General features: G+C 42.3%; 1 protein-coding gene across 2 annotated transcripts in view; it reads right to left on the reverse strand.

The window, feature by feature from the left end:
- Positions 1-6,256: 6,256 nt before the first annotated feature.
- The window catches only part of LOC110491907 (LHFPL tetraspan subfamily member 3 protein-like), a 25,860-nt gene continuing 17,532 nt past the window's right edge, over positions 6,257-14,584 (reverse strand). The window contains exons 2-4 of one of the 2 annotated variants that reach the window (XM_021565740.3): positions 13,390-13,629; positions 12,530-12,558; positions 6,257-12,305 (exon numbers count right to left, since the gene is read on the reverse strand). In XM_021565740.3, the coding sequence (XP_021421415.1) occupies positions 12,246-12,305; positions 12,530-12,558; positions 13,390-13,629 (329 nt within the window). In that variant the 3' untranslated portion in view covers positions 6,257-12,245. The remainder of the gene's footprint in view (positions 12,306-12,529; positions 12,559-13,389; positions 13,630-14,584) is intronic. The other variant, XM_021565741.3, reaches the window with a different exon arrangement.

The raw sequence follows: 14,584 nt of genomic DNA on the forward strand, positions 1-14,584 counted from the left end.
TGACATGAAATGGAGATAAAAAGCAGGTTGGCATTTATTGTCATGAATCTTGTTCTGGAGGCAGCTCCGCAGAGCTGTCCCTATAACTGGCACATCCACAAAGCCATAAAATCCGATTTTAAACGTAAACGTAACCCTAACCTTAACCCTTACCTTAACCACAGCGCTAACCCTAATTCCTAACCTGAACCTTAAATGAAGACCAAAAACCTCATTTTTGTTTTCATTTTTACAATATAGACCATGTTGACTTTGCAGCTGGCCCTGCAAGCTCAATTCTGCCTCCAGGTAAAGATTCATGACAATACATGTCAACCTGCAGATAAAAAGGGTAAGTGACTGTTCTCATATGCCAGACAGGACAGATGTGTTTAAAACATTTCGGCTTGATCCTGTATTTACCCTCCAGTGTTGAGATCACACTTACTTCATGGTTGAGTTCCTCTTGTCCCTACAGGGTATAGGCTGGGACCAAAAAGCCTCATGGAACACATGTTTCACCTTGAGAGAAGCAGATCTAGCATGAAGAGCCCTTTAGGTCAGATAAACACAAACACCCTCAGAAGTAGAGAAGATGGGCAAGTCGTCCCATCATCGCCTGCAGCACCAGTCACTGTGAAAGTGTTAGACATACATTAGCCCCGGGCAGGCAGGGCTCCTCTGCCAACCCACTGGGACAACAGTGGTAGGCTGTGTTACCTTTTTATTTGTCTGATTCCATGATTTTTTTAACTTACGGGTGGCAGTGGTACACTGTAAGCAGAACAGCACTAAGCTACAAAAGAAAACACACCAAAAAAATCCACTTTCAAAATACCACGTTTTTATCAGATCCCATTCCATTAAACATTCGGTATTACTGTGGTTATCAGAATTAGCAGCAGCTGTCGGGAGAGTGTGAGAGCAGGTTATACCTCTGGAGTAATTACATGGAGGCCTGGGACAGACCACAGCTCCATAGGAGGATGAGAGACAGGCACGCGGTCCACAGCAATGAGCATGACCATGATGGGGTGACCACACTCCCTAGACGCAACATAAACATCCACTGATAAAAACTGGATGTTCAATTATTAAAATGTTTTGTTTCGAAAAGTCTTCAACTAACTCTTCACCTTAGACAGATGGGATGGTGCATATGAAGAGAACTTGGGAGCACATCCACTTGCAGTTACTGTAATACCTTAGTGACAACCCAACATCTCTACAGTCTGTATTTATAGACTACTTCACACCTGTGAACTCTACAAAAAAATGTGTTGAGGCATTCTGACAATTTGTTTTTTTCTCTTTTCATTACAGCCACTGATCAAATCAAATCAAATGTATTTATATAGACCTTCTTACATCAGCTGATATCTCAAAGTGCTGTACAGAAACCCAGCCTAAAACCCCAAACAGCAAGCAATGCAGGTGTAGAAGCACGGTGGCTAGGAAAAACTCCCTAGAAAGGCCAATACCTAGGAAAAAACCTTGAGCGGAATCAGGCTATGAGGGGTGGCCAGTCCTCTTCTGGCTGTGCCGGGTGGAGGTTATAACAGAACATGGCCAAGATGTTCAAATGTTCATAAATGACCAGCATGGTCAAATAATAATCATCACAGTAGTTGTCGAGTCAGCACCTCAGGAGTAAATGTCAGTTGGCTTTTCATAGCCGATCATTAAGAGTATCTCTACCGCTCCTGCTGTCTCTAGAGAGTTGAAAACAGCAGGTCTGGGACAGGTAGCACGCCCGGTGAACAGGTCAGGGTTCCATAGTCGCAGGCAGAACAGTTGAAACTGGAGCAGCAGCACGGCCAGGTGGACTGGGGACAGCAAGGAGTCATCATGCCAGGTAGTCCTGAGGCATGGTCCTAGGCCTCAGGTCCTCCGAGAGAGAGAAAGAAAGAGAGAAAGAGAGAATTAGAGAGAGCAAACTTAAATTCACACAGGACACCGGACAAGACAGGAGAAGTACTCCAGATATAATACACTTACCCTAGCCCCCCGACACATAAACTGCTGCAGCATAAATACTGGAGGCTGAGACAGGAGGGGTCAGGAGACACTGTGGCCCCATCCGATGATACCCCTGGACAGTGCCAAACAGGAAGGATATAACCCCACCCACTTTGCCAAAGCACAGCCCCCACATCACTTGAGGGATATCTTCAACCACCAACTTACCATCCTGAGACAAGGCCGAATATAGCCCACAAAGATCTCCGCCACGGCACAACCCAAGGGGTGGCGCCAACCCAGACAGGAAGATCACGTCAGTGACTCAACCCACTCAAGTGCCGCACCCCTCCCAGGGACGGCATGGAAGAGCACCAGTAAGCCAGTGACTCAGCCCTTGTAATAGGGTTAGAGGCAGAGAATCCCAGTGGAAAGAGGGGAACCGGCCAGGCAGAGACAGCAAGGGCGGTTCGTTGCTCCAGAGCCTTTCCGTTCACCTTCACACTCCTGGGCCAGACTACACTCAATCATATGACCCACTGAAGAGATGAGTCTTCAGTAAAGACTTAAAGGTTGAGAGCGAGTCTGCGTCTCTCACATTGGTAGGTAGACCATTCCATAAAAATGGAGTTCTATCGGAGAAAGCCCTGCCTCCAGCTGTTTGCTTAGAAATTCTAGGGACAATTAGGAGGCCTGCGTCTTGTGACCGTAGCGTACGTGTAGGTATGTATGGCAGGACCAAATCGGAAAGATAGGTAGGAGTAAGGCCATGTAATGCTTTGTAGGTTAGCAGTAAAACCTTGAAATCAGCCCTTGCTTTAACAGGAAGCCAGTGTAGGGAGTAATATGATCAGATTTTTTGGTTCTAGTCGGGATTCTAGCAGCCGTATTTAGCAACTGAAGTTTATTTAGTGCTTTATCCGGGTAGCCGGAAAGTAGAGCATTGCAGTAGTCTAACCTAGAAGTAACAAAAGCATGGATACATTTTCTGCATCATTTTTGGACAGAAAGCTTCTGATTTTTGTAATGTTACGTAGATGGAAAAAGCTGTCCTTGAAACAGTCTTGATTGTTTGTCAAAAGAGAGATCAGGGTCCGGAGTAACGCCGAGGTACCTCACAGTTTTATTTAAGATGACTGTACAACCATCAAGATTAATTTTCAGATTCAACAGATCTGCTTTTCCTTCTTCCACTCTCCCTTCACCTTTTGTTTCAGGGTATTTGGGTTTGGCTAGTTAACAAAGCATCCCTGTAAATATTAATATTGGCCCATGTGGTGTCTACAAGTCCCCTCTGCTCTGCTCTGTGTGGGTGAAGGGAACGGGAAAGGGGGATACCTAGTCAGTTGTACAACTGAATGCCTTTAACTGAAATGTGTCTTCCGCATTTAACCCAACCCCTCCGAATTGGAGAGGTGCGGGGGGCTGCCTTAATCCACATCCACGACAGGAGCACATATATAAGTGAAACGTCGGTCATTACATTTTACATTTACATTTTATTAATTTAGCAGATGATTATCCAGAGCGAGTGCATACATTTTCATACTTTTTTCATACTGGGTTTCCTCTGATCATCTGGGTTTCCTGTGGCTATCCTTCCTGCTGTCATGGCATACTGTGGTTCATCACAGAGTGTTTCTAGGATGGAGATTATTTCTTTCTCTGTCTTTTGCTCCCTCTTTCCCACTTTCTTTCATGCACATGCACATGCACACCCGCACGCAACACACACATGCACGTACGCACGTGCAGACAAACACACACACACACAGCACATTACACCCACACAAGGAGCAATGTCTACTATACGACTCTAGGTGCGTCATTATGACTTGGTGACAGAGGCAGCCTGCGTAGGTCTATCTGGATGAGAACGTCTCGAGTCGACGCCATGACTTCGCCAAGGAGAGACTGGGTTATGTTGTTGAGGAAAACTAAACTTCCACAACGTTTTAATGGTCATGGATACTGAGGGTGTTCAGAGACAGTTAATAAATGGGAGAGTGGCTTTGAATGGAGTGAGAACTACATTAGTTACCTCACCTGTCTGAAACAGTTTAACTGTCAGGAAGTAGTTAATAGAGCTGTGTTGCATTTATTGCACTTATTACAGTAATTGTAAGGGCTTGCATAAATGAGTGGATCAACACTATGTAGGCTACTGTAAGCATAGTATGATTTCTAAGGGAAAATGTTGTACTTGTCTGTGCATATTTTTTACAGTACATATGGCTTGAGACTGCAATAAAAACATAATGCAGTGTGGTAGATCCTTCATTGTCATAGGCTTCAACATTTATGCCAGGCGAGAAACCAATTCAGGAAATGATGAAACAATACAATTCATGTACTGTATATGCTTTTGTGGTCATTTCCAGAAAAAAACATATCAGAATGTAGGCCTACTAAATAATGTCTTATTTCTTCCACTCATGTGGCAGGGTAGCCTAGTGGTTAGAGTGTTGGACAAGTAACCGGAAGGTTCCGGAATTTGTTCTTAACTGACTTGCCTAGTAAAATAACAGCTTACAGAGGGTAGGCAATTAAGGTCACAGTTATGAAAACTTAGGACACTAAAGAGGCCTTTCTACTGACTCTGAAAAACACCAAAAGAAAGATGTCCAGGGCAATAAAATGCAATGTCCGTACTGTGAGACGCCTAAGACAGCGCTACAGGGAGACAGGACGGACAGCTGATCGTCCTCGCAGTGGCAGACACCTGCACAGGATCGGTGCTGTGATGGCAACAACAACTGCCCGAGTTATACCAGGAACGCACAATCCCTCCATCAGTGCTCAGACTGTCCGCAATAGGCTGAGAGAGGCTGGACTGAGGGCTTGTAGGTCCTCACCAGACATCACCGGCAACAACGTCGCCTATGGGCACAAACCCACCATAGCTGGACCAGATAGGACTGACAAAAAGTGCTCTTCACTGACGAGTCGCGGTTTTGTCTCACCAGGGGTGATGGTCGGATTCGCGTTTATCGTCGAAGGAATGAGCGTTACGCCGAGGCCTGTACTCTGGAGCGGGATCGATTTGGAGGTGGAGGGTCCATCATGGTCTGGGGCGGTGTGTCATAGCATCATTGGACTGAGCTTGTTGTCATTGCAGGCAGGCTCAATGCTGTGCGTTACAGGGAAGACATCCTCTGCCCTCATGTGGTACCCTTCCTGCAGGCTCATCCTGACATGACCCTCCAGCATGACAATGCCACCAGCCATGCTGCTTATTCTGTGCGGGATTTCCAGCAAGACAGGAATGTCAGTGTCCTGCCATGGCCAGCGAAGAGCCCCAATATCAATCCCATTGAGCTTGTCTGGGACCTTTTGGATCGGAGGGTGAGGGTTAGGGCCATTCCCCCCAGAAATGTGCTTTGGTGGAAGAGTGGGGTAACATCTCACAGTAAGAACTGGCAAATCTGGTGCATTCCATGAGGAGGAGATGCACTGCAGTACTTAATGCAGCTGTTGGCCACACAAGATTCTGACTGTTACTTTTGACCCCCCCCCCCCTTTGTTCAGGGACATATTATTGCATTTCTGTTAGTCACATGTCTGTGGAACTTGTTCAGTTTAAATCTCAGTTGTTAAATCGTGTTATGTTCATCCAAATATTTACACATGTTAAGTTTGCTGAAAATAAACGCAGTTGACAGTGAGAGGACGTTTCTTTTTCTGCTGTGTTTATGTCTGTCTTCCACCAGGCTACCTAGCCAGTCAGCAAAGCTTGCTTTGAGAGAAAGGATAACAAATGGTCCCAGAGTCTAAGTGACTGGATCATGTGGTGGCGATCTGACAGGCCAACTGGAAACAGAGAAGTCTGTATTCCCGCTTACCACCAGTCACCCCTCAACCCAGACCAACAAACACCACAACCACTAAGACAACTGCTGCGGTCACATCAACGTCAGGCTGGTGTCTTTTGTCGTCAGTCATGCTGGAATGTGAGGCAAACATCGTCTTGTTTTACCTATTGTAAATGGGCCTATGATTGCTCTGCTTCCATCTATTGTGTAATTGCCAATATTGATGTGGCAGGGCTGTGTTGACTTATCCCATTTTTCTCTGATAGTAGGCCAACTGTGGTAGGTAGGTCAGAGGACCACACAGTGAAGACCAGACTGATGATGGACTGTTATGACAAGAGTGAGAATTTGTGAGGCTCTCTTCTCAATGCCATCCTAGGAGACTCCATTCTCTATGGCCTTGAATTCCTCCTTGGTGACATGATGCTCTGTACACTGCCCCTTTCCAACACGTGTTATCAGGATAAGGATCAGCAGCTCCTGAACAAATCAAGACTAGCCTCCTCTGTAAGTAAAGCACATTTATTTGACCTTCTCCAAATACTTTATAACAGTAATGTCAGATGGCGAATTTGAACTTTATTCACACATTTGACTTCAACATTTCAGATACAGTGCCTTATTTATTGGGACAGTAACAATATATTTTGTTGTTTTGGCTTTGCTCTCCAGCACTTTGGATTTGATTTATACAATGCCTCTGAGGTTACATTGCAGACTGTCAGCTTTGACATGAGGGTATTTTCATCCATGTCGAGTTTAGAAATTACAGCACATTTTAGGGGACCAAAAGTATTGGGACAAATTAACTTATGTGTATTAAAGTAGTCAAAAGTTTAGTATTTGGTCCCAAATTCCTAGCACGCAATGATTACACCAAGCTTGTGATTCTACAAACTTTGTTAGATGCATTTGCTGTTTGTTTTAGTTGTGTTTCAGATTATTTTGTGCCCAATAGAATAATGTATTGTGTCATTTTGGAGTCATTTTTATTGTAAATAAGAATATGATATGTTCTTAACACTTCTACATTAATGTGGATGCTGCCATGATTATGGATAGTCCTGAATTAATTGTGAATAATGATGAGGTTACAGACGCTAAAATATCATACCCGCAAGACATGCTAACCTCTCACCATTATAATAACAGGGGAGGTTAGCATTTTTGGGGGGGGTTATGATATTTGTGCATATGTAACGTTCTCACTCATCCTTATTCAGTATTCAAATACTGAAATATTCAAATATTCACGTTTTAAATACCCTCAAATTAAAGCAGACAGTCTGCACTTTAACATGTATCATTTCAAATCCAAAGTACTGGAGTAAAGAGCCAATAGAAGAAAACAATATTTCACTGTCCCAACAATTACAGAGGGCACTGTACAGTGCATTCAGAAACTATTCAGACCCCTTACCTTTTTTCAGATTTCGTTACGTTACAGCCTTATTCTAAAATGGATTAAATAAAAAATATATAATTTATTTTTGACATTTTTGCAAATATATTCAAAATAAAAAACAGAAATACCTTATTTACATAAGTATTCAGACCCTTTGCTATGAGACTCAAAATGTGAGCTTAGGTGCATCTTATTTCCTTTGATCATCCTTGAGATGTTTCTACAACTTGATTGGAGTCCACCTGTTGTAAATTCAATTGATTGGACATGATTTGGAAAGGCACACACCTGTCTATTTAAGGTCCCACGATTGGCAGTGCATGCAAGAGGAAAACCAAGCCATGAGGTCAAAGGAATTGTCTGTAGAGCTCCGAGACACTATTGGGTCGAGGCACAGATCTAGGGAAGGGTGCTTGGTCTGTGAGGTGACCAAGAACCCTATGATCACTCTCACTCTGACAGAGCTCCAGAGTACCTCTGTGGAGATTTGAGAACATTCCAGAAGTACAACCATCTCTCCAGCACTCCACCAATCAGGCTTTATGGTAGAGTGGCCAGGATGAAGCCACTCCTCAGTAAAAGGCACATGACAGCCCGCTTGGCCTGAATGCGAAGCGTCACGTCTGGAGGAAACCTGGCACCATCCCTACGGTGAAGAATGGTAGTGGCAGCATCATGCTGTGGGGAGGTTTTTCAGAGGCAAGGACTGGGAGACTAGTCAGATCAAGGGAAAGATGAACGGAGCAAAGTACAGAGAGATGCTTGATGAAAACCTGCTCCAGAGCAACCCGGACTTCAGACTGGGGAGAAGGTTCACCTTCCAACAGGACAACGACCCTAAGCAAACAGCCAAGACAACACAGGAGTGGCTTCGGGACAAGTCTCTGAATGCCCTTGAGTGGCCCATTCAAAGCCCAGACTTAAACCCGATCTAATATCTCTGGAGAGACCTGAAAATAGCTGTGCAGTGACGCTCCCCTTCCAACCTGACAGAGCTTGAGAGGATCTGCAGAGAAAAATGGGAGAAACTCCTCAAATACAGTTGTGCCAAGCTTGTAGCATTATACCCAAGAAGACTTGAGGCTGTACTCGCTGCTAAAGGTGCTTCAACAAAGTGTTGAGTAATACTTACAGTTGAAGTCAGAAGTTTACATACACTCAGGTTGGAGTCATTTAAACTCGCTTTTCAACCACTCCACACATTTCTTGTTAACAAACTATAGTTTTGGCAGCGTAGCACAGTGGTTAGAGTGTTAGACTAGAAACTGAAAGGTTGCAAGATCGAATCCTCGAGCTGACAAGGTACAAATCTGTCATTCTGCCCCTGAACAAGGCAGTTAACCCACTGTTCCTAGGCCATCATTGAAAATAATAATGAGTTCTTAACTGACATGCCAAGTTAAATAAAGGTCAAATAGAAATAAAAAAATAGTTTTGTCAAGTCGGTAAGGACATCTACTTTGTGCATGACACAAGTCATTTTTCCAACAATTGTTTACAGACAGATTATTACACTTATAATTCACTGTATCACAATTCCAGTAGGTCAGAAGCTAACATACACTAAGATGACTGTGCATGCATAAAAATTCCAGAAAATGATGTCATGGCTTTAGAAGCTTCTGATAGGCTAATTGACATAATTTGAGTCAATTGGAGGTGTACCTGTGGATGTATTTCAAGACTTACCTTCACACTCATGCTTGACATCATGGGAAAATCAAAGGAAATCAGCCAAAACCTCAGAAAAAACATTGTAGACCTAAAAAAGTCTGGTTCATCCTTGGGAGCAATTTCCAAACGCCTGAAGGTACCACGTTCATCTGTACAAACAATAGTACGCAAGTATAAACACCATGGGACCACACTGCCATCATTCCGCTCAGAAAGGAGACGCGTTCTGTATCCTAGAGATGAACGTACTTTCGTGCAAAAAGTGCAAGTCAATCCCAGAACAACAGCAAAGGACCTTGTGAAGGTGATGGAGGAAACAGGCACAAAATTATCTATATCCACAGTAAAACCAGTCCTATATCGACATAACCAGAAAGGCCACTCAGCAAGGAAGAAACCATTGCTGCGAAATCAACATAAAAAGCCAGACTATGGTTTACAACTTCCCATGGGAAGAAAAATCCTTCTTTAAAAAGAAAAATTGAACTGTTTGGCCATAATGACCATCGTTATGTTTGGAGGAAAAAGGGGAAGGCTTGCAAGCCAAAGAACACCATCCCAACCGTGAAGCACGGGGGTGGCAGCATCATGTTGTGGGTGTGCTTTGCTGAAGTAGGCACTGCTGCACTTCACAAAATAGATGGCATCACGAGGCAGGAAAATTATGTGGATATATTGAAGCAACATCTCAAGACATCAGTCAGGAAGTTAAGGCTTGGTCTTCCAAATGGACAATGACCACAAGCATACTTCCAAAGTTGTGGCAAAATGGCTTAAGGACAACAAAGTCAAGGTATTGGAGTGGCCATCACAATGCCCTGACCTCAATCCCATAGAACATTTGTGGGCAGAACTGAAAAAGCGTGTGCGAGCAAGGAGGCCTGCAAACCTGACTCAGTTACACCAGCTCTGTCAGGAGGAATTGGCCAAAATTCACCCAACTTATTATGGGAAGTTTGTGGAAGGCTACCCGGAACGTTTTACCCAAGTTAAACAATTTCAAGGCAATGCTACCAAATACTAATTGAGTGTATGTAAACTTCTGACCCACTGGGAATGTGATGAAAGAAATAAAAGCTGAAATAAATCATTCTCTCTACTATTATTCTGACATTTCACATTCTTAAAATAAAGTAGTGATCCTAACTGACCTAAGACAGGGAATTTTTACTAGGATTAAATGTCAGGAATGGTGAAAAACTGAGTTTAAATGTATTTGGCTAAGGTGTATGTAAACTTCCGACTTCAACTGTATGTAAATGTCATACTTCAACTTTTATTTTTTATACATTTGCAAAAATGTATAAAATCATGTTTTTGCTTTGTCATTATAGGGTATTGTGTGTAGATTGAGGGAAAAACAATTAAATACATTTTAGAATAAGGCTGTAATGTAACAAAATGTGGAAAAAGTCAAGGGGTCTGAATACTTTCCGAATGCAGGCTACAGGATTTTGACACATTTATATATATGGACAGTCATTAGACAATGGAAACTCTTATTTGATGCTGTTGTAGTTGTTGTTTTTGTTGTTGGACCATCACTCTATCAATAAGTGTTGCCTTACAAAGTGAGTGACTGAATGATCATCATCACATTTTCTGTGAAAGTCTCACAGTACATTACTGCTTCATTCAATAGCACATACAACTAAAATGTGAGCAGAAATACTCAACAATCACATATACAGTATTATACTTCAATATACAAAAACAATACGCCAGTTATCATTGATATGTTTTTCAAATGATGGCAACATATTTTGGCAACATTTTTGTGGGTAAGATATTTTAAAAAGTAGGAACTGATTGAGACCAATATCTAAAATCTTTTTAGATTATGTATATTCTTATTACTGTGTCTATCCCCAGTGTCTCTTCTCCTTGACTCTGTTAGTTGCCTGCTATTTAAAGAGCCCTCCCACTGAGTTCAGTGATGGGACAAAGACAGGACAGAGCTACTTTGGAGCCAGAATAAAACATCGGAGTCACTGGTTATGTATCCCATCTGTATTATGGAGTACCATATACACCTAAAGGTACAGTAGTTTGCTCATTGGGTTAAGGTTTGTCTGCTCATTGGGTCACAAAAGCTATGCTTGAAATCTTGAAGTGTCTCATCAGACCCAAGGCTCTATTCTGGAGGAACAATAGTGTTTGAATCAGTGTACAGTAATTGCTGTCTTACAGTACAGCTTCCTGAGGATCGGCTGCCACCTAAAAACTTACATAGCTTCTCAATTTACAATAACTGTATACAATGTAGCAAAGATGATGGACAATAAGTACAAATGTGTAGTCCTTCACTAGATACCATTTGAAAATATTCCTTTTAAAAGTTAGTAGAAATCCTGCCTCTACATAGATTTTTACCAGGATACTTTTTCCATTGTGGGGTGTTAAGGTGAATTACACACAGGCCCACTGAAAGCCCATCTGGGCTGGCAGCCTGGCACAGTTTGTGTTAGTCACTGCAATGTGCCGTAGAAGGCCAGTTTGGACGGTATGGTGGAGACCTGTGGCCCGAGTGTCTCAGTGCCTAGAGAATGCAGCATACAGGGCTTCCTTCTGAGAGATTAGTGCCAAATATGACGTTTTCCCGTCATCTATCTACTGGATCATTTCTTTAATCTACCCTGTTTCAGTTTAATAATTTCAAAAATTATTCTCAAATTTTCACTGTTTACAGTAAATGCCTTCAAAAAGAAACACCAAAAGCTTAGTTTTATAGGGTATATTAAACGTTTACAAAATATTTGTTTTGTTCTACTTTATTCTACCCTTTACTCAAATCGTTATGCAATGGGTAGAAATACACTGAACAACATTTTCATTGTTGGATGATCTTGTTTTTTTGCCCAATGTACCAGTACCAATATACTGTATACATTACTTTGTATGTACAGTACATAGATTCCCAGAGATGTCGATTTCTGTAAAGCTGCAATATATAGTTCCTTTTGGACACATAATATTTACAAATACTGTCATTTTTTTAAAGTATTGTTAATGCACTTTACAACATCATAGCGCCTTCGTAAAATATAGTTTCTCCCAGTTTTATAACACTGAATGCTGTACAGATGTAGGCTCTTCATTTGATCACCTTGTTGCAGGAGAACTTTCTTGCAATGCAGTAAACATTAAACTTGTAGTGTATCTGAGGTTTAAAAAGACTTCTGAAGTTTGTTACTTCCACGTTGAAATTTCAGACTTGATTTTCCCTTACAAAAAAATGGATCAAGCCCCTACAAAAATGTCAATTTTTTATTATCCACAAAATAATTCACATTTCCCTACTGTAGCAAACTGGCTCAAATTAAGATCCTACATCTATACATGTGGTCTGCACATATAGCCGGATGACTGGATGGCAGGGAGTAGAGGAGAGGTGGTCATCCACGGTAAAGATCCCATCAGTACAACCGCTGGACTCCAACATACCTTGGGTCGCTTCTTCTGTCCCGGACCTCAATCTAAGGGCAATAACAAAAAGTATCACAGCAGTGCATCATGTAAGGAAATTGAAATAATACCAATTATATAGCAATGTATTACAATACAGAACCAGACAGTGCTTTGAACTCATTCAGCCAAACACATATTATACAAGATGGGACTAATGGGACAAACACACTGATCAATTTAGACAATAACTGCACCATGCACGAAGCCATGACACTGTGTACTGTTCACTTACGAAGTCACTTACCCCGGACACAGCAAAATCTGCGAGAAGAAAGTAAAATATTGTTGTAAATAAGGGGGTCAAATATACACATTCTGTTACAGCACATACAATATTACACACAGTATAATCTCTATCGGTGAGTTAGTGCAGGGTTAATCAGATGAGTGGTGAGCGAGACACTGCAGATGATATATAGATACTGGCATATCCCACTGAAAGCTGGTGAGTAACCATGGAAACCACCATAGGAGTATAGTATAAAGAATTCACGATACTTTGGCATTTCCCTACCAAACAGTGTAATCCTCTGATCTGACAGTTAACTTCATGAGGGGTCTATTACTTTTCTGTCATAATGGTGACAGTGAGTTTTAGAACACTTCATATAAGATTCTGACATCAATCTCTTCAAAGGTCCCCTGAAAGAACATCTCTCCGCTCTGATAACTCAATATGATCCGACCAGTCTGATGCAATCTTGTGCAAACAGTGAGAACAGACTCTGGTGGACATTCCTACCCTCATCCATGCAGTTTCACGGTGAGTGCAATAAGCTAGACTGATCGACTTAATAACAATACCAGATGTAATATTTTATCATTCAGAAATCATGTCAACTATCAGAGCAGGTTATGCAATCTATCTCATAAGTATACAGGAAAATCTATCTGATTTTGGAAACCAATGTGGATTAATTATAGATATGATGTGTTTTGGTCAATGCTTGTTTGCGTCTGAAATGGCACCCTATTCCCGAAGGAACTGCTTTTAGCCAGAACCCAATGGGTCCTGGTTAAAAGAAGTGCATTATGTAGAGAAAATGGTGCCCTTTCAGATGCAGTCTTGTCTTGGTCTAATCCATCCCTCACCTTTATTGTTGTCAGCCTTGCGTTCCTCCAGGAACATGTTGTTCTGTCTGTTTCCCAGGACGAAGGCCAGGAAGGAGAGGATCAGGGCGTCCAGGATGCCGATAATAGCAAGGATGTAAGACCAGCGGACAGAGCAGTTACCCAGGGTATACTTCCCCGTCTCTTCCCCACACAGGTCCCGCACCACCTCTGCATCCCAGCCATCTGGAAAGATTATACAGCCCAACACCAGGCATACAGCTGGGGGAGAGAGAAGAGAGAGAGTATGTTCAGGAGATAGAGTCTATGGGAAACATGGATGCATGATTCAAAAGCTAAACTTTTATTACATTGTCATCAAAAGACCAGTAAAAATCATAGAGCTGTATAAAGATCATTACATGTAAATAAGCATTTTTTTTTGCATGGACATTATCATTGAGGGTTTCCGTCATTTTAAAGTAGTCATCTGAGTGGGGATTCCTATGGGTTGGGAGTGATCAGCCAATGATCAGAGCATTGTCTTCTTCAAATTGGTTTGCCTACTTTGTAAATGGCTTTAAACTATATGACCGCCATCTTGTGGCCACAATAAATGAATGACACAAGATTTGATTCCAGACTCCAGCATTGCAGATAGCTTTACACTTAACTACTTTAAAATGGAGATAGCCACAAAGGCACTCTCCATAACTTCACAGATGCCATAATTGGCACAGATACAACGTTGAGATCTCTATGGTCCAAATACAGTATAGGCAATGGGGGTTGGATAAAAAATGCAAACCATAATTGCTGTAATTGCTATAATGTTTTAGAGGAGACATGAAGGAGACATTAGCATTGGCATGGACAATCACATAGAAGTCATGAGTCACTTTTCTTTGAGTGAGAGAGTAAGTAAGATCCCTGTGCCTGGCTCTCAGGGGGTTGATGGGGTGGAACAGGGTATTTTCTGCTGATGTTCCTGCTGCTGCTTATTTTTCAGCTCTGGGCCTCTGGGTCTCTCTGAGTCCCCAACTCTCACTCATTCTTCTGTCCCGGAGTCTCTGATTCCCCCTCGTCTGCCTCGCTGCTGCTGAGCTCACCGCAACCTCTCTGCTGATCCCATTCTAATGAGCTTGTAAGATTGCCTCCCAGATGATATTCCCAATACTGCTGCGCAGCGCCAAACACACGGCAGCTTCCCAAGCAGCTCATCCATCAACGGTATTGA

This window comes from Oncorhynchus mykiss, chromosome 16 (assembly GCF_057628025.1).
Source record: "Oncorhynchus mykiss isolate SJ-2025 chromosome 16, ASM5762802v1, whole genome shotgun sequence".
NCBI classification, from domain to species: domain Eukaryota; kingdom Metazoa; phylum Chordata; class Actinopteri; order Salmoniformes; family Salmonidae; genus Oncorhynchus; species Oncorhynchus mykiss.